Genomic DNA, 27,004 nt, shown 5'->3' on the forward strand with positions numbered 1-27,004 from the left:
AAGGGATTTGGGAGGCCTTCATGGAAGAGGGTACCCCAGGGCTGGGCCCAGGGGACAAGCTGGATTTGAGGAAGGGAGCAGGGCTGTAGAGGTGTGGACAGTGGCAGATTAGCTAGGGAAGACTGAAACAGAGAGGTGGTAGCCATAACAACAGTAACAATGAGAGTGCTGTCTTACTGGATCCTCGCCATGTGCCAGACACTGTTCTAAATGCTTTATATATACTCATTTAGCTTTTCAGTAACCCTGTGAGGGAGGTGCTGTTATTATTCCCATTTTATAAGGGAGCAAATTGAGGTACAGCGGGATTAAAAATCTTGCCTAAGGTCACACAGCTAGCAAGTGCTGGAGCCTGAATTTAAGACCAAGCATTGTGGCTTCAGAGTATAAGAGGTAATGAATGCAGGGAAGTGGGAGGGCCTTAAATGCCAGGCCAGGGGGCCCATTTAGTCTTTATCCTATTGGCTGTGGGGGCTGTGAAAGGCCTTTGAGGGAGGGCTGTGCACGGTATGCTCAGGAAAGCTGAATGTGGCTATCCTCTCTTCTGCAGAAACCGTCTACAGAGCAGCCCCTGCACAGCAGCAGCCTGTGGGGCCCGGTGGTCGATGGCTGTGACTGCGTAGCTGAGGGCCTGTGGCTGCCGCAACTACACGTAGGGGACTGGCTGGTCTTTGAGAACATGGGCGCCTACACCGTGGGCATGGGTTCCTTCCTCGGGGGAACCCAAACCTGCCGCGTCACCTACGCCATGTCCCGGGTGGCCTGGTAAGGGGGCCCTGCTAGGAAATGGAGTTGGGGGAGGAACAGGGAGCAGGTTGGGCAGAAGCAATGAGGGAAACCTGAGCTTTGAGACCCTGCTTCTGCGAGATTTGAGACCCTGCTGATCCCAAGTGAGGCCTGTGCTTGGCACGTGGCTGTGGCTGTGAATGAGACCGAGCTTCCCTTGAGGAGCTTGGAGCCTGTGAGAGAGACAGAGAAGCAGACAGGACTCCTGATAATTCTGTGTTGGGTGGAGGGGACGGGCTGTGGAAGCTCAGATTCCTCCCTGAGGCCCAGATCCACTTCCCTGAGGAAGGAAGGGTCAAGTCAAAGCCTGGTAAATGAGCGAGAGTTGGGCAGTAGGAGGCAGGAGGGGGGTTCCAGGCAAAGGGAACACAGAGCAAGCATGCCACCTTCATGAAACTACGCGAGGTTGGTCATGGCTGGAGAAGGAGCAGGGCTGGATCTGAGAAGGTCCTTGAGGGCTGAGTGAAGGGCTTTGAGCGGCAAGTGGGAAGCATGGATTGGCTTGAAGCAGGGGAGCGACATGGTCTGACTTGGATTTTAGAAAGACCACTCTAGCTACTGTGTGGATTAAGGAAGGACAAGGTTGGATGCAGATCGAGCTGATCAGTCAAGTGGCTACTCTGTGACCCAGGAAGGACTTATACTCATTGAGCCTCGGTCTTCCCATCTAGAAAATGAACAGAACACTAACCCTGCTTGCCTCACCAGGCCAGCGTTGGGCTCCAGTGAGGGAAGAAGACGTGCAAGATGGGAGGAAAGTTGAGTTTATTGAACCCTTCTGTTAGGCCTTATGATTATTTCCTTTCACCCACACAAAACTCAGTAGGATCAGTGTAATCACAGACAGATAGGTCACTTGCTTGAGGTCACACAGCTGGTCAGTGGTGAAGAACCTCCTTTGGGCGTGGAGGGTAAAAGCAGTTGGGAGGGGCTTTTGTGCTAGGCATTTAGGAGTGAGTGCAGCCTGTGTCCCGAGGGACATTCTGGGTGCTTGAGGGTGCCCCAGGAACAGCACTACCAAACCCCAGGTCTGACTACCAAACCCCAGGTCTGATGGGGCTGAGTATCAAAGTTGCATTTCATTTGAATCAACACATTTTTGTTATTTCTCCTCCCTGCTGGGGCATGGGGTTGGCTAATGCAGCCATTTTCAAATTGGGAATGTTTTGACAAGGCCCAAAAAACAAACGAAAAAGCCAAGCACCACGCAGCCTTCCTTATCCCATCCTGGCTCTGTCACCAGCAGACACAGGCAGATGAGACTGCAGGGAATCAGCTGTGCTCCTTACTAGGAGCACAACATTCTGATGTGTTGAAATGGACATGCCAAAAAATTCCCCATCTCACAGGGGCCTCACCAAAATGTCCTGCTTTAGAGATAGGCTCTGTGCCTGGTCCTAGGGGTACAAGAGCATCTAAAAGCATGGTGAGCCCAGGAGCAGAACTGCACACAAGACATTTGTATAGAGGGTGGGAAGCAGACTGGGGAGGGGTGGTCAGGACTGCTTCTTAAGAGCTACGTGATGGGTAAGGAGGAGTCAGCAGGCACAGGAGGGCCAGGCAAGCTGACAGCAGGGTGGACCGGGCTGAGAGGTGTTGGGGCTTAAAAGAGTCCAGTTCATTCAAAGGACTGCAGGTAGCTCTGTCTGGCTGGGGTGGCATATGTGGAAAACTAGATCAGGAAGGACCTTGGAGGCCCAGATTGGACTTGATCTTGAAGACAGTAGGGAGCCATTGAAGAGTTTTAAGAAGCTGGACCAACCCATTTTGAATGATAAGGAGACAGAAGCTCAGACAGAGGGTGCTTGGCCTGGAGAAACTCCCACTTGGAAGAGAACAGCCTGACCGAGCTGTGTAAGGAGACTGACTACTGATTTATTGTTGAATTGTACACATTAGTAAAGAGGGAGGCCTTCCTGCAGGTGGGGACTGGAATGGGCTGGAAGAATGAAAGAAGGAAAGGGAAGATCTAGATGGAAGAGAGAGGGTCTTGTGGGGAAGCAGATCCCAGCAGAAGTAAAGGACAGGCTGGCATGCCTCCTTCCTCCAGACCTCTTGGTACTGAACCCAGTACTATTTCCCTGTCCTCCCACCCAGGGTCCACCTTCCCCACCGATAAGTGCTTACTCTGCTGGCCTGCAGACACCAGGCACTGAGTAACTCAGATATAGTCCCTGCCTTCCTGTAGTTGAAAGGCTGTCAGGAAAGCCGATACTGAACCCTTATTGTTATCAAGGAGAAGTACATGGTGCTGTGGGACTCAGCGAAGGCATCCCTGAGATTCTATCACTGAAGCTGAGACCTGAAGGCTGAGGAGGAATTAGTAAGGGTTGATGATGCAGGTGGAGGCGCAAGGCCTGGGATGGGACATGCGTGAGCCTGAAAGGTGGCCGCTGTGGATGGCACCCAGGCAGTGAGGATGGGCATGGTGGGAGAGGCTGGCTGAGGCCAGAACTCTAGGGGCCTGGGAGCAGAGGGAAGCTTCTGGTGACTCAAGAGCAGGGATTTACTGTTTAGAAAGATGACCCTGGGCCAGAAATGTCTAGAGACAGGAGCAGTTCAGGGAGACTGTGCCTTCCCAGCTAGAGATGGTGGTGGCAGCGGGCATGGAGAGAAGCAGGTGCCTGTGAGGGTGTTCAGCAGCTGGGCTCGGCAGGGATTGACTGGGTGTGGGAATAAGGTTCCCAGCTTGTGGCTGATCAGACGGTGGAGCCACGGAACAGCATGGTGGGCAGGAGGAGAAGGTTTGCAGGCTTTTTGAGTGGGACAGGAGATGATTCTTTTTTAAAGTCTCAAGCCTGGTACGTGAAGAATGTGGGAGTGAAAGAGTTGGGTTGACTCCTAGTTCTACCACTTTCTAGAGATGTGACCTTGGGCAGGTCACCTCCTTCTGAGTCTCAATTTCCTTATCAGTAAAATGGGGATGATAATGTAGCCCTTATAGGGTTTTGGGGCGAATACACTTAGATAATGTAAGTAAAGTGCCTGGCACAATGTTTGGCACATAGTAAGTGCTCAATACACTTAGATAATGTAAGTAAAGTGCCTGGCACAATGTTTGGCACATAGTAAGTGCTCAATAAATGTGAGTTCCTTTCCTTGCTATGGGGGTAGACTATGAAGAGGGAGAAAGAGGGGTCAGCAGGCCTTCTCTTGCCCCTGCCCTTGGCTGGGCTCTAGGGTTCAGGTGAGAACCATATACGCAATGGGGCCAGGTCTCCTGGTACAGGGCCATCAGGAGTCCCCAGCCTGCGGACTCCACGATGGCTGCCTCCAGTGCCTCTCTCTCACCTACAGGGAAGCGCTGCGAGAGCAGCTGCTGCCTCCAGAGCAGGATGAGGACGCTGAGGGTGTGTGCAAGCCTCTGTCCTGCGGCTGGGAGATCACAGACACCTTGTGTGTGGGCCCTGTCTTCACCCCAGCGAGCATCATGTGAGCGGGCCCCGTTGCCCCCCCACCCTGAGAACCCAAGCGGGGCCACAGATGCCTCTGGGAGAGGTGGGAAGGCGGCAAGCAGAGCATCCTCTGGCCAGGACTCTGGTGCTCGCTCTGCCGCCCCACCCCATGCTCCACCTGTAGTGTTTCTGCCCTGTAAATAGGACCAGTCTTACACTCGCTGTAGTTCAAGTGTGCAACATAAATCCTGTCCCTTCCAGCTGTGTCCGCCTCCTCTGCAGCGCAAAGGGCCTGGTCAGCCAGGTGTGGGGGTGTTCTTGGGGTCTCCCGTGGTCTCCTGTACCTCTGTAAATATGAAGCAAATAAATATTTAGGTTTTTTTAATACTCCAGTGTAATTGGAAGTTCAATTCACAAAGGAATCTGGGCTAAGCCAGGGGCGAGACTTCCCCACCCACACTGAGGCCCCGATGGCCTCTGCCTCAGTCCTGACCTGGCTGCAGTGTGGGTGTCTCCCACTGGCACCAGCTCCTCTGACTCATCTCTCTCCTCTTCCTACCTCCATGCCTGGCATCATGAGGAAGGGTGACTGTCAGGGGTTGAAGTGGGGTCAGAGTTGCTGCAACTCATGACTGCCAGGGGTCTCTGTGTGAACCTAACATGCAGCCTAAGGCCTGACCCAAAGTCAATTGAACATTTGACACCGCTTTGGAAATTTATACCAAAGATAAAGAGCGAAGAGATGGGTGTCTGGGAGCTTTGGAGGAGACCCTACTACCTCATTCCCCTGGCAGCTCTGCAAGGCAATAAGAGTAATGCCAATCAGTGGTGGTTGGTTTTGCTTATTGAGGCAGTAAACTGTTAGGACAGTGTTGGTCACAGAGTATTGCCACATCCAGTGCAAGGGCACTGATGTTGATGTCTCCTCAGACTTTAACCCGGCAAATGCTACTTCACACTGCGAGGGTCCCAGGCTGTGTACCTACTTAGCAAAGGAGTTCAGATTTTAGACTTCGTCTAGCTGCTACAGGTGACCCAAAAGATTTTCCTTCTGCAATTAAAAAAAATCGAGATATAATTCACATATTTCAAAATTCATCCTTTTAAAATGTAGAATTTGGTGATTTTTAGTGTTTTCCTAGAGTTTGTACAACCATTACCACTATCTAATTCTAGAACATGTTCAGCACCTCAGAAACAAACCCTGTGCCCATCAACAGACACTCCCCATTTCCCTCCTCCCTCAGCCCCTGGCAACCACTAACCTACTGCCCTTCTCTATGGATTTGCCTATTCTGGACATTTCATTTTGATTTTTTATATACTCACTTGAGCATCTTCTGGGTAAGCCTGGTACAATGAGTTTTTTCCACTCCACCCAGCAATTCTCTACCACCAGCTGGGTGTCTTATGATTCAACTCAATTCTGACAATATCTACCTGGAGATAGTTTCAGATCCCACAGGTTAAAGGCTCTAGTCCTAAAAGATGGCCCCCCCACCCCCACTCCCCCCACTTCAGAGGCAAATTGCCAAGTCCAGGTTGTCATCTGTACTTCTGACACACCAGCTATAGATTAGAGGCTCTAAGAACCCCCTTTACTTACTGGATTACCAGTTTATTATAAAAGGATCCAACTCAAGAACAGCAAGATGGAAGAGATGTACAGGGCAAGGTATGGAGAAAGGGCATGGGACTTCCCTCTCTGAGCATTGATATGTGCCCTCTCTCAGCACCTCCATGTGTTCACCAATTCAGAAGCCCTCCTAACCTTGTCTTTTTGCATTTTTCATGGAGGCTTCGTTACATAGGCATGATGAAATCATTGGCCACTGGAGACTGAAGTCAATCTCCAGCCTTTCCTTCCTCCTTGGAGGTTGGAGGGTGGGACATAACAAAAGGCACCCTTATCACTCTCATCATTTAGGAAATTCGAAGGATTTTGTGCCAGGAATGGGGATGAAGACCAAAAATATATTTCTTAATATAAATCATCATATCACACCTGGCCATCCTGTTTTCAGTATCTCAGCCAGTCTTGGGTCATATATGTGGCTTCGACATCATCTAAATGAGGCAATGTGTTGTGAATAAACTAGGTGCTTGTCAAAAGCACAGGCGTCTCCCTTTTCCAGGCTGGGCCTTGTTTTGGATACTTTGACAGTAAACAAGCTGAAAGCTCAGGACACCAAGAGATCCAGAGAACAATTAGAGTTATTCTACTGCCCTTTTGTTCTTTATCCAAAGCTCTGTTTTACATATTACGGTGCTGGGCTCAGCCCTCCGTCTATGAGACTATTTCTGTGACTTCTGTTTTGATGCCCAAGTAGATCTGGACCCATTAATGCTTTTTTGCGGGGGAGGGAAGAGGGCTGCAGTGAGATCCAAGCCAAAATCAGTATCTTGCCTGAGGCAGATCTGGGGAGAGCCCTCTGTAGCTTTTAAAGTGACAGCAGCTGGCAGAGTTTGAACAGATTTCTCACTGGAACCTTTCAAGTGTTTCATGTTCCATTTGCTGCAAGAATGTGAAATTTACTTTTCTGAGAAAGGTATACACAGAACTTGATGTGACTTACTTGAGAATAATAAACAGTCATTTCTTTTCAGTTATTTTTGTTTATTTCTATCTTTTTCTGAAGAGAAAGAAGGCAAAAGCATTAAACGCGTGGAGAATGTTGGAGAATGTTAACCGGCTTCAGGCCCGTACAGGGGATCTGACCAGGGACCTCCTAGAGTCCTGACTGCACTGGCATTTGCCTCCTTTGAGCAGCTCCCTGGGCAATCCACTGACAGTGGACCCTCATGCCATTCTGGCTGCTCCAGAAGTCACTTTCTTGTTGGCCTCTCGCAGACCCATCCTGCCCTGGGACCTCACCTAAGGGATATCCTCCTCCCAACACCTCCCCACAACCCACCTGTGCCTCCTGACACTCTCTTGTGTGCTCATTCACTCTGGGAGGGTAACAGACTTGCTGCTGCCCCAGGCCAAGCCACCATCCTCTCTCACCCAGGGGCTGCCCCTCACAACACTTTCCCTCTCCAGTCCATTTCACGCAGCGGCCAGATCCCGTCACTGCCATGATCCCCATTTCATCAAGAATAAAATGTAAAGTCCTGACCCAATTACCCCTCTGACTCCATCTTTCCCTGGTTACTCACCACTCCTGGGCACACTGGCCTCTCTATTCCTCACTATTATGCATGGCACCCGTGCCGGCTGGGCCTGCATATATTGTCCTCCCTTGGGAATGATCTTCCCAGGTTATCTGTGGGGCTCATTCACTCCATTCAGGTTCTGCTCAAATGTTTTCTTTAGGTGGCGCCTTCTCTGATTGCCCTTTAGAAAGTGGCACTTTCCAGTGGGTTAAGAAACCCACTTAACTGGGTTTCTTCTCCACGGCACCTATCACCACTCGACATACCTGTTTGTCTGTTTATCATCTGCCAGCCCCCCAACCCCAGAATGTGAGCTCTTTGGCCGCAGGAACCTTATTTTTTTCACCGCTATTTCCTCATCACCTAGAACAAAGTAAGTGCTCAAAAAATGTATGCCAAATGGACAAATGGACAAACCTACCGCTTAACCTGTCAATCTTTTTACTCATTTGTAAAATGTGGCTGCTAAATATACTTCCCTCAGAGGGTTATTGTGAAGATTAAATAAGAAAATGAGATAGAGTACTCAGCCCAGCAGGGCCTAGCACATCATTAGGTGCTCAATAAATGATCTTGAAAGGTAATTCTTTGAGCATCTGTCAAACACTTACTGCGGCCATGTCCTGTGGTAGATGTGGTGATGCAGGTGGAGTCCTTGTGAGTCTTCGAGGAACTCACAGTGCAGTGTACTCATACAGGGCCTTAGATAACAGAGCCAGCAGTTTGAACTTAATTCTGTAGGCAGTAGGGAACCCAATATAATTCTGGAGCAGAAGCATGACAGGACCTTTGAGAAGATAATTGAAGGTGTATTAAAAAGGGACAGAGGAGTCTACGGCCATGCTACCCTGAACAAGCCCGATCCCATCTGATCTTGGGAGCTAAGCAGGGTCGGGCCCGGTTAGTACTTGGATGGGAGACCACCTAGGAAAACCAGGTGCTGTAGGCGTAAAAAGTAAAAAAATAAAGGATTGTAAACTGACAAGGTCCTTGTAATCTGTGAAGTCAACCAAGGGTTGCCTTGCCTAAAAAATAAATAATTAAAAAAAAGGGACAGAGGGAGACCTGGTGGCTGGTGGTAGCATGCACTTTCCTTCACTCCCAGTCTGCTTTGGGAGGGCCTGGCCTGGGAGCCTGATGGGGTCTGAGGGATACAAATTATCATCTCTGTCCACCCCAGCTCAAGAGGGAGATAGTAGCTCTGGGTGGGTGTCATCCCTCCCCTAGGAAACCCACCTGCCCTAGCCACCTCATTCCAGCCATAAAGAGACCATATGGGAGGCAGTTCCCACTCAACTATTTGCTCTATTTTAAACCCTCTCCTGGGTACCTCTGGGATGAGCAGCTAAGCCTGAACAAATTTGACCAGCAAAATTATCCCATATAGCCTCCTAATGGTCAGAGGGATTTTTTCACAAAATGTGCATCTGATCTTGTCAGTCTTCTGAAAACCCTTCAGTTGATTCCGTTGTGATGCCAATAAAAGTTAAATTGCCTGAGAATTCCACCCACCTGTTCAGTCTTCTCTTGTGCTTTTTTTCTCACCGTGCTCCAGCCTATTGGCCTCTTTTCAGTTCTTCATATTTCCCTAGCTCTTTCCCGCCTCCTGACCTTTGTGCTTGCCATTCCCTCTGCCTAAATAGCTCTTCTTCCAGCTTTTCCAGGGAGAGCTCATTCTCATCATAAAGGCCTCAGTTTAAATGTCACCTTCTCAGGAAGGCCTTTTCTGAACACCCTATTCAAAATGGCTCCCCATCTAGTTATGTGGAGTCGCATTTAATAGGACTTGAAGATTCTAAAGATAATATTTAAGGCAAGAAACACATCATCAAAAGTATCACTGAAATCCCTTAGAACGCTATCATATTGGAGGTAGTACATCACTCTCCTTTCTGTTCCTCTGACAGGCACATTTTCTAATAACCCCAAATACCCTCATGATCTCTCTCCCTCATCCCTTCAGGTCTTTGCTGGAATGTTACCTTAGTGAGGCCTTCCTAACCATTCTCTTTAAAACTGTAACTCTCCCACTCCCACCCCAGCATTCCATAATCCCTTTAGTAGCCTTACTCCCACCCCACACAGACCAGCATCTGACATACATTTTATTTAGAATTAAGCTCTTAGAGGTAGAAATTTGTTTTGTTCACTGCTGTGTTCCCAGTGCCTAAAACACTGCCCTCCACATAAATGTTCAATAAATAACTGTTGAACGAGTCTTTCAGTACTTAGATTGGGTAACTCTCCCTCATCCCTTACTCTCTGCCTTGGTTAGGTATGGCTCCGAGCTTTCACAGCATCTTCCACTTACCCGTAGTAAAGATCTGTTGATCACAATGTATTATAATTTTTCTCTCTACTCTTCCTGCAATTCTATTAATTCCAAAAAGACAGGGAGTTTCTCCCTGTCTTGCCAGTGCCATCTGGAGCCTGGGTTTGTGCTTGGCACTGAGTAAGTGCTTAGTGCTTGAATAAATTAGACCTGGAGGCTGGGGGGCTAACCCTGAATCCAGGAGGGGTGGATATCTGGCCCCTTCTCCTCAGCTCCTGAACAGCAGCCTAGATCCTGCGGAGGGCACATCACTGACTGGAATGGGCTGTGATTCTTGCAGGCCACTTCCAGTTACACCTACGAGTGCAGGTCCACATACTAGTGAGCCTTAAGTGGGGAGGCATGTAGACTGTCTCAATAGCTTTTTCTGTTCTTCCACTCAGCTGTGACCTTGGCCCGGAATTGCCAGATAGAATACAGGGCACCCAGATAAATCTGAATTCAGATAAATGACGGCTAATTTTTTCGTAAACGTTATGTCCGAGTACTATTGGAGATATTCTTATACTAAGCCATCGTTGTTTATCTGAAATTCAACTTTAGCTGGGTGTCCTGCATTTTATTTGCTAAATCTGGCAACCCTACCCTGCAAGTTTTTATCTTTCTCTAGGTTTCTTTTCCCCATCTGTGGACTAGGAATATTTCTGTTAAGACTTGCCTCCTCAGGATAAGCAACTCCTCCCCCCCACCCCCCTCCCCAAAGGACCATCTCTCTGCTCCGAGGAGTTGCGTGCACGTGTGCTGGTCTCACTGAATGAATATGAGCGAACTCTTCCAAGAGCTGTTTTCTCATTTGAGCATCCAAGACAATCAGGGGTGGCAACGGTACTTTTAACCACTGCCTCGCGGAACCTCGAACACTGAACTTCCAGCCGCCGGAACCTCCCCCAGCACGCCCCTCAATCTCTGAGGCGGAGGATTTCCGGTGGCGCAACATCACTTCCGTGTCCAAGAGTCTCCTAAGTTTCGAGCCACGAGCTCTCGCGCCCTCTGCCGGACTGGAGGAGGGTCTGACTTCACCGATCGGAGATAAATGACAGCGAAATCCACTGGTTGGAAGACGGAGATGCAGCTCCCAGCCTCCACCAGAGGAAAACAGAACCTTTGCCGAGAGCAGGACTCCTACCGAAAAGGGGTCAGCCCGCAATGCAGGCGACGTGCAAAGGAGACGACTTGGCCTCTGCCCGGCTAGAAAGGCCGGAAGTAACCCTGGAAGTAGGCTTCTTGCCCTCTAACTACTTCCGCTTCCACTGGTGGAGAGGAGATGTACAAAGGTGTGCAGGTGGGAAGTAGCTTCAGTGTGTGTGTGCGTAGTGGGGCAACAATGATGATTAGGTGTGTTATTACCGCCTTCTAAGCATCTCTTGACTTCAGCTGCTTCTCGGTATTTCTGCTGCCATTGCTAAAATCCATCGCTGTCATCTTTTATCTCTCATTTGGATTACTTCAACTTCTCCTCACTGATCTCTCCAACTCTAGTCTCAACTCCTGTTTAGTCTGTACTTTAAGTAGAAGTCAGAGTGATCTTCCCAAAATGAAATTTTTATCATGTTTCTTCCTGGCTTGAATCTCTTCAGGGGATGCCCACTCTTTCAGATTGAAGCCATGACTTCTTAGCCAGGGCCTCCACAGTGCTGAGGGTCTAAACTTTTGCTGTCCATTATGTTTGCCACCAGCTCATGTGGCTATGGAGCACTTGAAGTGTGGCTAGTCTGATCTGAGATTTGTTATAAGTGTGAAATATACCCCAGATTTCAAAGACATAGTTCAAAGAGAAGAATATAAAATTTCACATTAACATATTTTAATATTGACTACATACTGAAATGATAATATTTGTATATGTTGGGTGAAATACAATGTATTATTAAAATTACTTTCACTCATTTCTTTTTACTGTTTAAAATGTGGCCACTAGAAAATGTAAAATTATATATATGATTCACATTATATTTATATTTGATTTTAGTTAAAGTTTTTTTCATTAAAAGTAACAAAAACTGAGTTTGAAAGAAAATGAAAATTAGAAGTTTGGGGGATTGATTGCAAGGGCCCTCTAAATCAAAGGAATTGTTGATTAACCTGTCTGGGAGCCTCAGCAGCAGAAATTTGCAGATGCTAATGTGGCTCAGCTCTGTTTCTGGGTCTTACATTCCACATTTCAAATGCCTAGGAAGAGAGAATCTGATTAGGTCAGTTTAAATCAGGTTTGTCTACTCCTGGATCAATCCACTATGGCTATGGGAAGGACTCATTGTGAACTGCCTACTGCATACTTCCCACCCCTACCCATTATGTCCTCTACCCATTATGTTCCTAAAAGACAGCATGAGTTCTCTAACCTCTAGGAGCCAGCAAACTTTTTCTGTCAAGGGTCAGATAGTAAATATTGTATGCTTTGATAGTCATAGCATTTCTGTCACAACTATTCCAATCTGCTGTGTAGAGTGAAAGCAGCCAGAGACAATACCTAAATGAATGTATTGACTTATGTATTGTTGTGATTATGTTTCAATAAAACTTTATTTATAAAATCAGGAAGTGGACCATAGTCTGCCAACCCCTACACTATACTTGCTATTCCCTCTGACTTGACTATCTTTCCCACTTTCCTTCCAACAAGCCCATAGTCATCCTTCAGGTCTCAGTTTAAATGCCACTTCTTGGAAACTTTACTTAACCTTTCTCTTCTGACTGTTTAGTGGCCTCTTCTCTATGCTGCACTGACTTCTGTACCCCATCCAAGTGCTTTTCATAACTCTGTTATCATTGTCCTGTTACAACCACTAGATTACTAGTATGGGTCTCATTTGTTGTTATAAGCCTAGCACCTGGCATGCCTGGCACCTGGTACACACTTGGGTATCATTGGATTAGTAGAAGAAGCTGTGAATCTGTGGCTGGTAGACAGAGCAGATGTCCTGAGATCTTAGGGCAGTGGTGAGAATTCTAGGCTTTTGTATTAGTGTGTGAGACTCACCTCCTCACTTTGTTGCCCATCTGAATCCCAGAGCTCAGGCAGTAGAGAATGAAGAAGGGAGGCTCCAGGTTGGGCAGGGGTCCAGGGGCCTGGCAGTTTCTATGACAGCCAAGCTTTGCTTGTCAGGGGCTTTAAGTCTATGTTCTCCAAAAAACACACAATAAGCTGAAACTCCATGACCTTGGGAAAGCACAGGCAATGTGAATATTTTAAGAAACAAGAAGTAGAAAATTCTAAGAATTGCAAGTTCTGGATAATGTGGTAAGTCATGCCCCAAATGAAGTGAAACCAAGAGTGTTCTCATCCAGTCCCTGGAGAAGGATGTCTTGCTTCTTAGTAAGGTTTCCTGTGGAGTCCCCACCAGGCTGTAGGGAGGTGGGGATCCAAGGGTGGTGATGGGGGGCAGTGTGTGGCCAAGGACAGCCTTAGTCCACACTCAGGGCCACACTTACAGGGGCTGCAGAATTGGCTTTCTTGACTCAATGGTTGGTGAGTTAACATCCAATGGAAACTGAACAAGGGTACGGAAGACTCTGAGGCCACACAACGTGGTCATGGCCTCTGCGAGGCTTTATCTAGCTCAGTACCTCATCCCTTGTTGCCTCAAGAGAGTAAGAAGAGTTTCTCCTTTTGACTTAAGGGTTATATGTCACACCTTTGGGCAATATGGATATGATAGTGCTTTTCCAGAGTGTTGTGTACAATGACACTAAGAATAAAACAGAAATGGAACTCTCTGTCCTTGTGGTCCTTGAGTGGCTTACCTTATGGGGATGGCGGGCTGGGGTGAGTGACCTGAGACCACCGGCGACACGTCTTTCATAAGATGGAGCTGACGACCAGCAGAGTGGATGAGGAAAGCAGGGCTGGAATGATGATTGCTGTAAGCCTGCAAGCCACCCATGCCTGGTGAAGGGATAGAGGCATCAGGGTAGGGGTAGTAGACTGCCTCCCTGGGGCAGGCTGTACCCCTGCCCTCATCGGCCATGGCTTATACAACATTGGGGTCTCAGGACTAGAGGGGGCATAAGGGTATGGTGTAGGGCAAGAACATGTTTAGAGGCAAAGACTGAGTGACCTTGGGCAAGTGGCCAAGAGTTCTCTGCCCACCCAGTGTTTGGCACTTAGAAGGTGCTTGGTACATGGGAGAAAAGTGATAATAATAACCAAGTGCTTTATTTGCCTTGTCTTATCCAACCTGGCAAGCCACCTTGGCTATTACCATTTATCAGGTGGAGAAGCTGAGGTACAGAGGCTGGCTTGTCTCAGGTTAAAAAGTTAGTAAGGGTCATAGACAGGATTTAAACCAGGTCTGCATGCTTCCAGGCTTCATGCTATCCATGTGCTTCCCAACAAGCATGTCATGAATACCTACCATAGGACAGTCATGTGGCCCAACCCAATAGGACAACACCTGACACATGATAGCCCCTCAATAAGTTCTGGCCGTCATTAGGTATTATGATTGTCTTGACTCATTTGGTCCTCTGAATGACTCTGCAAGGGTAGATATTATTATTTATATTTTCCAGATGGGAAAACTGAGGCTGGTGAGGTAGCGTCTTGCTTAAGATCACTCAGCTGGTAAGTGGTTGAGGCCAAGATTCAAACCCAGGTTGACTCCCCTTTTCCCAAGTCAGCTAAGAGCTTAGGTAGCAGAGAAATCCAATACTACTTCTTTGGTTTATTCAGCTGAATAATGGGAAGGTGTCCTTGGGAAAGGAATAAACAGAGGGAGCTATAGAGGGCTATCCTATGGGAAGGAGACCACTATTGTCTGGGAGGTCCAGAGGACAGAGCAAGGACCAATGGAGACACAAGGGGATCCATATAAGGAAAACCTCCTAATTATTATTGTCCAGTTGTGGGATGGGGTGCTGCACAGCTAACAGGCTCCCTATCACCAAACATGTTTATCCAGGGATACCATGGTGCGGGAGACTGCAAGAATCAAATTCTAAGGGTTCTGTTGGTGCTGGGAACAATATGAGGGCTCTGGATCTTAATCCACAGAACTGCCAGCTTGCTGTGCCTGTCCTCTCTTAAAATGGAGTGAGACTAAGTAATCCACCTCTGAAACAGCCCCTCGCACTCCTAAGAGAATTCCTTGGCTCTTCACTTCTGCCCAATTTCACTTCTTTTATCTCTTTGGACTCCCTGCCTCTAGCTTTGCCCTGCCCCATATAAATATGGTCATACCCCTTTCCTGCTTAAAACCTTGTCATGGCTCCCCATTGCACCCAGATGGCCCACAACTTGGCATGACCTGGTCTTGCTTTTCTCTCCAACTTCATCATTCTGCCCCCGCTGCCTCACATTCAACCCTCAGCCACGTGACCTCATTTCTGGCCTCATATCCCTTGCATATGTTGTTCTTCCCTCATGAAACACTATGCCTAACTCTTACTCACCCTTCAGGTCTCGGCTTCAGCAGTACCTCCTCTAGCAGGCCTCTCTTCTCTGAGTTTCTGTGAATCCCCTCTTGTCTTAGCCTAACCCACAGCATATGTGCTGTGACTGCCCAGGGGTGCATCTGTTGTTGCTTATCTTAGTGCTAGCTGATAGTAGGTATTCAGTAGGAATTTGTTGGGTAAGTGATTGAATAAGAGTGTAAGGGAGTTAAAGAGCATAATAGGGCTGTCTTGAAGGAGACTAGAGAAGAAGGGGGATTTATTTGGCCCGGCCCTCCTCCATCTTGCAGGTAATATCAGCTTTTATTCCTAATGGACTTACCCAAAGTCAACATTTCTCTGGACTGAGCTCAAGGAGAGTGGACCCAGGCTGTGATGAACAAACAAGGCCTTCCCCACTTGATCGTCATACCCTTGTTCAGTTCTGAGCACTTGACTCCAGCCCAAGTGCTGTTTCTGGTTCACCAGCTTCCGTCTTTGAAAACTTGCCAGTGCTGCTCTGCAATGAACTTGCCGTATGACCTTGAGGAATTTACCTCCTCTTTCTGACTTCAGTTTCTTCAACTGTAGCAAGGGAAGAATGATCCCTACGCAAATCACAGAGTGATATGGGGACAGGAGGATAACAAGGAACATGGGTTTGGAAGTCACAGCCCTGGGTTCAGATCTGAGCTCTACCACTTAACTGGAAAATCATCTTAACTCTCCAGACTTAGTGTTCTCATCTGTAAAAGCCTATCAGGCTTGCTGTGATGATTAAGTGAGATGATACCTAATAATAGTAATTATGTAAATAATGCTTCAAACAAAGCCTGGTACACAATTGAATTCAACAAATCATAAGGTATTCAGGGACTTCAAGAGAAAAGAGAGCACTTGAAAACATGGATTCAAACTGGGTTACAATACTAGAGTTGGGAAGATGCCTTAGGAACCATGTGGTATATTGGTGAGAAAATTGAGACCCTTCCCACCCCCAGAGTGGAGAAGGCTCTTGCCCAAGATTACCCTTAATTCCACAGTATTAATAAACTCCTGAGGCAGAGCTCTAGCTTGGGCTAGGAAGTTGGGTGTTTGCTTTGGGAATCAAAAAACATTTCAAATAGCTCAGCCTCCTCCGCTGCCACCTCTGGTATGTACCTGCCCCAGTTCCTTCCTCAGTCCCATCATTATGAGGGGAAGCTGGCTGAAGTACAAGGGCAAGTGGCACTCTCCCACTCCATCGACTTGAGTCCAGAAGCCCTCCTCCACCTCATGGTCAGGGCCATCCAATCCCCCATCCTCCTCCATTCTAGGTCTTGGGTTGGCAGCGGGATCAGAGGAGACCAGGGTTCAGGAAAGCGGCAGAGGAAAGGGGCAGGTGTTACTTACTATACTGGTGGGCAGCAGTGGAGAAGTTGCAAGAGGTCTGCATGCACATCAGCGTGGTTTCGGGGCCTCAGATCAGGAAAGATGGAGACAGCAGGTGCTCGAGGCCTTCCCGGGGCATCCCCTTTCTAAGAGGGAGGGGGCAGACCAAAGTCACACCCTCAAGCAACAGATTCCAGCCAACCATTGCAGCAGGTTCCCTATTCAGAGTAGGGGTCAGGACAAACAGGCTTCTGCGGGGGATTGCTGAGGTTAAACACTCCTTACGGTACTAAACTGATGCTGTAGAAGACTATTTAACAACATGGAAAAATGCTCAGAATCTGTTATTAAGTAGCAAAAAAACAAAACAAACAAACAAAAACAGCTATGGAACAATAGAAGAGTGTTCTGATTTTTATAAATAAATATACTCACATGAGAAAAAAAGATTGTGAACCTCATCGCCAAAACTCTGTCAGTGGTTATCTCTGAATGGTGGCTGATAGGTGACTTTTACTTTGTGTATTTACTTTGACTGTATTTTCCAAATTTTCTATAATGAGCATGTTATAAGAAAAAAAATTACTTGGGAAAGCAACATATTTTAAATGAATAAGGCTTTTGATCAATAATTCCATTTGTAGGAATTTACTACACAGAATAAATAGAAAGATGAAAAATAATCATATTTTTGTAAAAGAAAATTCTGGTTTTGTCTATGCGTAAGGAAAAATGCTTGGAAGGACCTGCACCAAACTGTTAACAGCTGTTGACTCTGGAAGCTGGTTGAGGAAATTTTCTGTTTTATTTTTATATTTATTTGAACTTTTTACAATAAGCATACATTATTTAATAATTTTTTAAAAGGCAAACAGTCAAACAACTTTCCTAGTCTTTGCCAGCTCCCTGGTTCTCCTCCTGCAGAATCTGGCTGGGTGTGATCAGTGGGCTCACTCAGGGGGCTCAACTTCCATCTGAGCATCTTTAGGGAGGTGCTCTCTCTGGTCTCCAAGATCCCTCCTAACTTGGAGATGAGGTGGTTTTGTGATTCCAGCTAGCAAACATTTTCCGAGGCTCTCTCTGCACCCAGTGGGCAGAGCTGGGGGGGCATGATCCCTGCCTCAAGATGCTCATGGTCTAGTGGCAGCAAGAGATGCATCCTGCTGCAGGGGCCCACAGCATTGAGTTCTGCTGGACCTGAACAACTGGGACAGCTTTGCCTCTAGTGGGATGTGAAGGATGAGCACGATTTCAACAGGAGGAAAAAAGAGGGCAAGGGCATTCGTTCTAGGCAGGGGGATGAGTATCACAAAAGCAGAGATGTTAATATGCTTAACATTGTTTGGGACCCTAATATTCTAGAGTGCTCTGATTCTAACATTACGTGCACAGTCTTTTCCACTTCCATAGGAAGCCTCTGGAAACAGAAAGGCTGTGTTGTGTTGCCACCGGCCTGTATCAGGGTGTTGGTGAGGAGCGAGGGCTGAAGGCTGGGCCAAGAGTAAGACTTGGATTGGCTTGGTACATGGAGCCATTGTTATTTCTAACTGAGTCTGTGCCCACACAGTAACAGCTGCTGTAGTGCTGCCTGTATGGAGTCATAAGAAGTCCCCTCTCCTTTCTTAGCCCCCTATAATGTTTCCCCCACCTGCTCAGTGTGATGCCTGAAGTCCCACCACTAGTCACTCTCTTGGAGTGGTTCCTATTATAACTGTGCACAGGTCAGGGAGAGGGCAGCATCTCAAACCATAAGCCAGTTACCGTGAGGAACGCAGGAGAGTAAGTTTTGATGGAGGAATAGAAGGGATGGAGGAGGCATTTTAGGAGTGTGACAGAGGAAGAGGGAGGGTGAAAGAGGTAGGCACTTTTTGGCCAAACTCCGTGAGGCTGCCTCAAGTTAGAACCTTAGAACTGGGACTTGGCCCATAATCCAGGACCCCCCATCCCTCTTGCTAAACCAAAGAGGAGTGGACTTCTCATAAGGTGGCAATGAAAGGGAGCTGTCCAGGGTCACTGGGAGTCAGGGACAGAGTCGGGGCCCACCCAGATTCAGCAAGGTTCTCTCAGGCCTCGACCCACAGCCTCACATCTGTGAGACACATACACCTCTAGCCAGTCACTGCTTTTTCTAGGACCTCCTGGGGCATTTATCTATATCTCCCTTCTCCCAGTGGCAGGTTTGTGGATCTGGTGGTTTGGTCAAGGAGGGGCTTCAGTCTGGGGTTTGCAGTGGAGCCCAGGGATTCCACCTACAGGGAGTGAGAAGATAAAAGCCCCTTCTCTGGGAAACAAACAGACAAACAAACACCAATTCCAAATTCCGTAAACCACTCCAGATTCCAGGTTCCAGGGCTGACTCTAGTGCTGTGGAATCAGGGGACTCCCTCGGACCCTCACTCCCTATGCCTTCACTTACCTGTGACTCCCTGTGGCTCCAGCAGCTGCCTGGGTGGCTTTGTCCCTGCTGTGGCTGGTGCTGGCTCTGGACTCTGTTGCCAGCAAGGGAGGTACTAGGTGTGAGCAGGCACCAACTGGCTCTGCCCTGGAAGAGGAACTGTTGGGGTTCAGGCCAATTCTCCCTTCTCCTTGGGAAGGACAGAGGAAGGCACCCAGCTCTTGATGCCTGGGGCTGTGGGGTCCTGGCCACTCCTATTCTCCTTTTGTTCAGGCTCCAGGTTCCCAGGGAGTGGGAGGAGGCATCAGAATCCACAGTGTGGAGATTAGAGGTTGTGTATAAAAAAACGGATAGCTGGGAGTCAGGAGACCTGGGTTGGGCCTGGCTCCGCCCCACGGGTGTCTTCCCACTTGAGTCTCAGTTTTCTTATCTGTAAAATGACAGGGTTGAGATTAGCGGTCTCTCAGCAGCTGTCCCAGAGTCTGTGATGCTGACCAGTATGCTCAGCTGGGCTGTCTGCACTTCCTGACTCTGTGGCCTTTTTGTTATCCTCTCCACTCCAAGGAGATACAGTCCCCTGTTCTGAGGGAATCCCTAGCCTCCACCCCACCTTGCTGACCGTCTCAGACATGGGGCCAGGAGGAATCATGGATGTCCCAAAATAAGGAGAAATAACGATGCTCCGGTGGGCAATGATGATTCAGCACCTTGGTCAGCACTCAACCCCCTCCTGCCCCAATCCCTCTCCTTGCCTCCTTCATTTAAGCCTGCGACATGGCCCTTTGTAACTGACTTCCTGATGGAGTGCTTGGGGAAAGTGAACAGAGCCAGGATCCAGGCAAGAGGGAAGGAAGCTAGGAATGCTACTTGGGTGTGAGCAGTCAGCCTCCTGGGATGGCCTCTCTGGCAGGAGGGAAGGCTGGTCCCCAGAGGACCTGAGCCAAGCTCTGTGCTGCCAAGAGACCTTATCTCTGTTGTTTTCTGCTCCTGCTACCACCCCAGAGAGAAGGATCCAGAGCTAATGGCCTTGTTAGGTGCTTAGCAGGCAAAGCCCTGAGACTTACATTAGATTTTCAGAACCCTGGACCATAAAAGCCAGGACCTTGGCTATCAGTTAACTATTTAACCCTTCCCCAGTAGAGATGGGGAAACTGAGGTCCAGAGAGAGAGACCTGCTCAGCTTCACATAGTGCCTTCATGAGTCCACCCCTTACTCCGAGGGACACATGAGGCTTGGCTCACTTTCTCATCTTGACTCACAATTGCACAACTCCACAATGATGTGGAGCCTGGTTTAAATTCCCACTTTGGATCCCAGGGGGCTCACAGTTCTGGGGGCTGCTGCCTGTCACTGAAGTGGTCTTCAAAGTTTAGGAGCATGTCTTGGGAGGTCCAGTGAAGAATGTGACTTTAGATTTGGATGAACATGGGTTTGATTTTGAGATCTGCTGAGTACTGGCTGTGGGTCCCCTGGGAAGGAATGTTTCTCCACTCAAACACTGAGATAATGATACCAACCTCATGAGCTTGTCTCAATGTTAGGTAAAGTACAAAAAGTACTAGCACTTTGCCTGCTGACCGCAAACAGGGATCTGAATGGGGTTACTGTCTATTGATTTTTTCCAGCCTTGAGTAAGATCTTTGCTGGTCCCTTCTTCCCCAAGGTTGCCTTTGCCTCCTATCTTCACTTACCTGTGTTAAATGTGGGGTTCCAGGATCAGTCGGAGAGTCCCAGACGCTTTCATGCAAGAATTCTCTGGATACTTCCTATCTCTTGGAGGTGTCCTGATTTCCTGGAGTCCCTAGTTGAGCGTGCAAATTAGGCCCCTACAACTATTCCCAGATGCTTGGAAACTGGGAGTGAAGACTGGGAAATGGCTAGCATTTCTTGGACCTGGTGCTGAGACTCTGGGTGGGAAAAGACAGGAAGGACCATAGAGGGAGCGCTTTTCCCCCAGAGGACAGATCCATGGAGCAAAGATAGAGGAGTGTGGCTTTGTGGGCGTCACAGGGGTCTGAGAACATGGGGCGGGGTCAGGGAGGTTGAGGATACTTGTCTCAGAATCACATCCCCCCAATTTCTCTGTATATAGGTATGCTCTCCACTAGCCAATCAGAGATTTTTCTGCCCTTAAGAACAGCCCCTCCCAATCCTTGTTCATGCCCTGCCCCTCTTACTAGAATTCCAAACAAGTTAATGGCTGGGGTGGTGCCCTCTCTTCTCTCCCTGCTTCCTGGTATATGTGAAGATTTGGCGCCTCATAGGCATCCAGTCTAACTTCCTCACTCTGAAGGTGAGGAGACTGAAGAAGGGACCTCCGGGGCACAAAGTGAGTCAGCACAGAACTAAAACCCGGGACACCTGTTTCCTCAGCTGCTGCACTAAACAACTGCAGGGGGCCCCAGCAGCCTTTCCACTTACCATGTGCGCAGCCTGTGTGTCCACATGCTGGGTTCTGCCTGACTCCTGGCCTGGCTGCTTCCACTTCAGTCAGAGGTAGAATGAATCTGCTTCTGCACAGCAGACCTGGAGACCTTCCTGGCCTAGGTGGTCCCACACCCCACATAAGACACAAGGAGGAAAAGACTCCTTAGTGTCAGAGTCTGCTCAGAGGTTCAGAAAACTCACAGTTCCAGGCATTGGCTCTGGGAGGCAGCTGGAATCAGAGGCAGAGGTTCCCTAAGTGCATCACACTTTGCAGTTTACTAATCAATCATGTTAAGATTGGGTTATTATCCCAATCTTCCATGCGAAAAAACTGGGACCCAGAGAGGTTAAGTCATGTATCTAAAGTGACACAGTAATGGAGCTTGGATTCAAGCCCAGGTCTGTGGGATTCCAGAGACCATGTTTTTGTCATTGTCTCATGAGCTCCTCTCTGCTCCCAAGGCTACCACCAACCCTCCTCCAGGCAGACTGCCAGTCTTCTCTGGCTAGCAGGTGTGTTATGAATGCTGGCTTTAGAAAGCAGTTCTAATCCCAGCTCCATCACTTACCACTGTGGGACATGGGATTGCAGGCAGGTCATGTCCTCTTGCGGAACCTCATTTTTCCACTTCTGTAAAATGTGCATAATACTATCTACCCAATAAGATGCTTTGTGGATTAGACATCCTAATGTATGTACACTGCCTGAGACAGAACAGGTGGGCCTCTTTGTCAAAATGAATGGAACTGACCACTGATATCCTGTAACTTTAATACAAATTGATCATAACTCACAAAATGAGCAACATTTAAAATAAAAATACCACTGGGGGTGGCCCAGATTCTGGTAGATGAAGGGGTGGGGTGAGACTGAGGATTTCTCCTTCCTAAGGGAGGCTCCTGTGGGCAGTAGTTGAGGTGAGAGCCCTCCAAGTTCAGCTAGTCTGGTTCTTTTGGGATGGGTGTGGTCAGAGACTCCAAGTTCAGAATTGAGGCTCCAGGACTTGAAAGAAAAGCCGATGCTGGAGAGACATTTCGATTCAGTCCTACAGGCCCATCCCTCAGGTTCCTGTCCCTGGGTAGGGGCAGAGCCACAGAGCAGGACACCTGGAGCCTCTGCTGCTTCAAAGCCAAGGCCTGGAGGTAGACTCCAGTGCAAAAACCGTGGATGAGCTTGTTCACCATCCATTCTAACTTCCTTCTAGTGAGCCTTTTTGTATGGCTGAAGCTGGAGAGAAGAAAAAAACCTACATTTCCCAGACTCCCTTGCAGCCAAGGTTCTGGAACTGATTTGTGTTTCTCCAAAAAGAGTCCCTCATGGAGATCTGAATTTAGGAACTAAATTGAATAGGAGAGGGGCAGACCTCAAGACATCCATTTTCTGGCACGGAGAGTAGCAGAGGGAGCACAGTTCTGCAGTTAGCAGCTTCTTGATGCAGTGGCTTCCTGCTCATGGGAGCAGCATTCTTGGTCAGGAGAGACAAGATGAATCTGGCAGCTGGGAGTTGTTCCCGGAAATTCATCAAAGAGTCTGCTCCTCCAGCCCTTCCAATGATTTTGCAAAGCCATCAAGGACCTGGTCATAAATCCTGTCTAATTAAACTAGCTAAAGCAGCTCTTGTTTTCTACAACAGGATCTTAAAGGAGATAGATGCCAGGACTGATGAGAGGTCTCAGCCAACAGCCCATCCCAGTACTCAGGTCCTGACTAAAACAGCCTCCCTACAGCACCCCCACACCCTAGCCTGGTCACGGAGGGTGTGGCTAGACCCTTATGCAAGCTTCGGCGGACCTCTGTCATCTGGTGATGCTTGTCCTATGGCTGTTTTAGGCTAACGGGCTCTGCATCAGCCTTGGGGTGTGCCATCATCCTGCCTTAGACTTGTGGGCAGGAAGGTGGTGGCACAGTGACTTTAACATTTGGGCTCAACTACTGGGGTCCTTCCACAGGCCAAAGCATCAATTCTACCTGCAGATGAGTAGGAAAGACAGGAACCATGAAGCTCTTGGTCCAGAGGTGGAAGGAGAGGGTGGTTTTCAGGCCACCCTAGGACCAGCTACTGCCTGTGTCCACTGTGGACTGGGGTCATAGATAAAATGGCCCATCACTAGTTTGGTCATGGGCAAGTCTTAGACCTGGGAGCATAAGAGGGTTTTGTGTGTCTTTCGGCCTGCCGATTGCTGGCAACAACACTACAACACATCCTGAGGTCAGGGCATGTGGGCAGGAGGGATACATAGGGAGACAGTCCCCTGACCCTGGGAGGATGGGGATGAGGGTTGGGCAGGGGCTGCCCTGAGGAGAAGCCATGTTACATCCTTGGACCAAAGCTGCATCCCTATCAAGGTCAGAGCTACAGAACATCAATGCTAGAAGAGTTTAGGAATCATGGAGCACAATCTCCACTTTACAGACAAGGAAAAGGGAGGTTGAAGGGTAAACAACTGGCCTGAGATCTCAGGGTAGCCAAGCTGGGCCAGAGTCCAGGCCTCCCATCTCCCCGGCATGGCTCTTGCTGTTGGCCAGGGTACAGGTGCCTGCAGTCTCCCTCGGCCACGCTAGATGCGGACGGTGTTGATCCGCAACGGCTGCACATTCTTGCCATTGGCGTGGCTCTGCCCCGGGCTGAAGTAGGAGCAGAGCTTGCCAGGGAACTTCTCGCGAAAGGTGTAGAGCCAGGACATGTCGTCAGCGTTGTAGAAAATGAGCAGGCCTTGGTCGTAGTCCAGGAAGACGCCCACCTTGTCAAGCTTATCGCGGACGTTGAGCCGCGTCCAGGGCTCAGTGCAGGCGCTGTACTGGTTGCCGTCGTGCATTACGATGCAGTAGAAGCCGCGGCTGGGCTGGATCTGGATGCTGCCCTTGCGGCTCGCGGCCTCGTGTGCCAGACCGATCACCCACTGGGTCTTCTCTGCCACCACCACTTCCCAGTAGTGAACGCCACCACTGAAGGCCTCGGAGCCCAGCACTGACACCTCCACGTCGAAGCGCTTTGGTGAGTCCTGCAGAGGCTGTGGGTGCAGGTTGCCGTAGGCCACGATGGTGCAGTCATCTGACAGGATCAGACGCTGGTGGGCAGTGCCTGGATCCAGGGTCAGGGCAGCTGGCACTGCAGGGGATGGAGGAGGGCAAGAAAATGAGCGGAGAGAAGACTATGGACCCATTCTAAGGTGCCTCCCTAGGGTCAGGTTCTGGTTGGTCCCCAAGAGGCTGCGTGGTGCTGAAAACAAGCTTGCCCTCTCTGGGCCTCAGCTTCCTTTTTGTAAAATGGAACAGTGATGGCTAAGGTCCTTCCAGATTTAAAGTTAGCTGCAGAAGAGCAGAAGCTGTGGCTGCTTGTTCCCTGTGGATAGCCAGGTCAAGGCATGTGGTGGGCACTTCACAAAAGTTTGTTGAATAAGCCAGAATGAGGTCCACAATTAGGGAATTTCAGAGCTGGGAGGGAACTTAAAGATTATCCAGGGGCTGGATAATCCCCCTGGGGGGGTTTTTGGAAGTTCATGTGAGCGTTAGTTGGGATCTAGGGATGCTAAATGCCCTGAATCAAATTCAGTCCCCCAATCATTTTCAAATGTTCCGCCAGACATTCATGTGCATGAGAAATCTTTTTTATAATGATCTAAAAATACAACTTAACTCTATTTGATGTATAAACACAAAATACTTTTTGTACGGTTTTAATATATAGTGACTATTTTGGAATGCTACTACTGTGTAAATTGGGGGAAGACTGAATTTGTTTTGTTTGGAACGTCACTGCAAATTGTTAATGTTTTTGGAAACTACATCGCTAAGAACGATTCCCCTGACTGATGTAACCTACCTTTTTCGGGCCGCATTCGAGGAAGAATGGTGTTTTACCTGACTACTTCTAGTGTTCTCCAGTGTGGGTGTGAGTGAACATGCACAATATTTTACTGTAAATAATTTCCTCCTGCTTTTCCTATGTATTATACTATACTCAGAGTATGTATATATGTATGTATATACTTGAAATTGTTAAAATGTCATTCAGTCTTTGAGACATTACAAATCATTTGTTATGAGAAGTAGATGATGAGTCGAAAAAAGCTGAAAACCACTGATTCTAGGCCAACTCTCCTATTTGGCTGATGGAGGAAACAGAGAAGAGACGTGAGTCGTCTCAGGTGACCCAGCAAACATTGGCAGAGCCAGTGCAATCAAGGCCATGTGCAATCCAGTTCCAGCCCCTTTCAGCCTACCTCTCACTCATCCCTCCACCCCACTCAGGCCCAAGGCCTTCACTCAAGACTGTTCCTGTACCAGTACCTCTCTGTTTGTTGTAATCATCCCTCACAAGGCTCAGTTCCAAGGTTGAGGCTTCCCGATTACCCAGCAGGTGGGCTCACTTTCCTCTGAGATTCTTTTAACTTTGTTACTACCTTCTCCCAATGCGGGGTACAGTCTTCTGTGCCCACATCTTCCCAGGAGGGCAAGGACTGTGTACTATCCAAATAAGCTCTCCCTTGTGTACCCAGTGCATGGGGAAGATTTCTGGAAAGGCTCACCAAATTAAACTGACCCAGCTTGTGTTGCTCTTTGGGCAGGCAGTACAGGCTGGCCGCACTGGCTTAGCAGGTCTGGCTCTCAAAGTCTCAGGAACTCTGTTTACTCTTCCCTCCCTGAGGGAGCCGATGCCCAGCCAGAAGAAAGCGGAATGTGGAAGCAGCCCTCTTTAGCCTGGATGACCATTTACAGACTAGAACAAGACAGAGGGGAGGAAAGGTGGAAAGAAGGAGTCGTATCACCAGTTCATTCGGCTCTCTGGTGCTTTCCTTATCAGTGGACCTGGGGTATGGTTACACTTGGCCGGAGCATTATCCTCTACTTCAGTCGCCTTGGATGGCTGTGTACATGCACAGAAATAAAATGCCTCATTGATAGCAACTGTCCTGAACCGGAGCGACAGCTAGCCCCTGAACTGTGCTTTTGTCCATACATCCACTAATAAAGCTGACCGTTGACGTATCAAGCTCCTTCCATGAGATCTGACAGGAGTAAATTTAGTTTTGCCTTTTATACTCTTCTTTCCTGTTCTTAGAACTCAGAGGGCTGTATGGAAACAATTAGCCCTGTGAATAGAGAGGTCAATGGAAACATAATTCTCTATCCAGGGACATTGAAGAGGGGGAGCCATGAGAAGGAACTGGAGAATGAAAGTGTTACTCTGCTGACTGGTCACAGTGCAGCCTGTCAGAACTAGAAGGCTCCTGCCACATAGAATGCAGGAATTCCCACAGTGGGGTCAGGAGGTAAGAGGTGGAGGCGGGTATAGGAAGTGTGTGTGTAGCGGGGAGCTAGGGAGAGAAGAATCTAATCAGACACAGATGAGGCCAATCCTACTGGCCATGTAATGTGGGTCATTCCAGGGTGTCTATAGCAGAGGGGCAGGTGTGGGCAGTAGTTCTGCGTGCTCCGCAGGAACCTGGGCCTTATACCTAAGGTGCCCAGGATGATTTGAGGGAACCAGCAACAGGCAGAAATTGTGGCTCAGGGCAGAAGTGGGGGCACTAGCACAAGGGTGGGGGCGTTAGCACACGGGCAGGAGGGCTCTGCCCCAGACTCTTAGGCCTATGTAGGGCAACAGGGGCCACTCCCAGTGCCACTGACCAGTGTGGAGGGCTTCTAGGAGGCAGCCAAGTGGGCTCTCAGTGGTTCTGAGATTGAGACTAAAGGGGTGAGCTTATGTGAATGAGGAAATCCAAGACTGACCACTAGGTCCTAGGCAGAGAAGCCCAGGGAATGGCTG

The 27,004-nt window shown here is 48.6% G+C and overlaps 3 protein-coding genes and 1 non-coding gene across 17 annotated transcripts in view; 2 read left to right on the forward strand and 2 right to left on the reverse strand.

Moving 5' to 3' along the window:
• The window catches only part of AZIN2 (antizyme inhibitor 2), a 28,414-nt gene extending 23,846 nt beyond the window's left edge, over positions 1-4,568 (forward strand). For all 7 annotated transcript variants that reach the window (XM_039837010.1, XM_039837008.1, XM_039837007.1 and 4 more), the window contains 2 exons: positions 551-765; positions 4,084-4,568. In XM_039837010.1, the coding sequence (XP_039692944.1) occupies positions 551-765; positions 4,084-4,222 (354 nt within the window). In that variant the 3' untranslated portion in view covers positions 4,223-4,568. The remainder of the gene's footprint in view (positions 1-550; positions 766-4,083) is intronic.
• LOC120582030 (uncharacterized) lies at positions 2,640-19,932 on the reverse strand. 5 transcript variants are annotated; one of them, XM_039837014.1, is made up of 5 exons: positions 16,432-16,629; positions 15,383-15,647; positions 13,414-13,555; positions 7,949-8,124; positions 5,849-6,696 (listed from the first exon to the last, which is right to left on the reverse strand). In XM_039837014.1, the coding sequence occupies exons 1-5, from the start codon at positions 16,478-16,480 to the stop codon at positions 6,477-6,479; spliced, it is 852 nt and encodes a 283-aa protein (XP_039692948.1). In that variant the 5' UTR covers positions 16,481-16,629; the 3' UTR covers positions 5,849-6,476. The 5 variants fall into 5 exon arrangements, 1 of the variants encoding a protein (XP_039692948.1); XR_005647431.1 differs by lacking the exons at positions 5,849-6,696; positions 13,414-13,555; positions 15,383-15,647; positions 16,432-16,629 and adding exons at positions 2,640-4,527; positions 5,168-5,232; positions 10,421-10,680; XR_005647430.1 differs by lacking the exons at positions 5,849-6,696; positions 13,414-13,555; positions 15,383-15,647; positions 16,432-16,629 and adding exons at positions 2,640-4,527; positions 5,168-5,232; positions 8,850-10,680.
• LOC120582658 (5S ribosomal RNA) lies at positions 8,168-8,286 on the forward strand. Its single transcript, XR_005647602.1, has one exon. It is a non-coding gene; the product is annotated as a 5S ribosomal RNA (ribosomal RNA).
• A 2,056-nt stretch (positions 19,933-21,988) lies between the features above and the next one.
• Positions 21,989-27,004, reverse strand: part of TRIM62 (tripartite motif containing 62) — a 29,168-nt gene continuing 24,152 nt past the window's right edge. For all 4 annotated transcript variants that reach the window (XM_039837006.1, XM_039837003.1, XM_039837005.1 and 1 more), the window contains one exon: positions 21,989-24,343. In XM_039837006.1, the coding sequence (XP_039692940.1) occupies positions 23,793-24,343 (551 nt within the window). In that variant the 3' untranslated portion in view covers positions 21,989-23,792. The remainder of the gene's footprint in view (positions 24,344-27,004) is intronic.

Source organism: Pteropus medius, unplaced genomic scaffold, assembly GCF_902729225.1.
Source record: "Pteropus medius unplaced genomic scaffold, Ma_sr-lr_union100, whole genome shotgun sequence".
Taxonomy (NCBI): Eukaryota; Metazoa; Chordata; class Mammalia; order Chiroptera; family Pteropodidae; genus Pteropus; species Pteropus medius.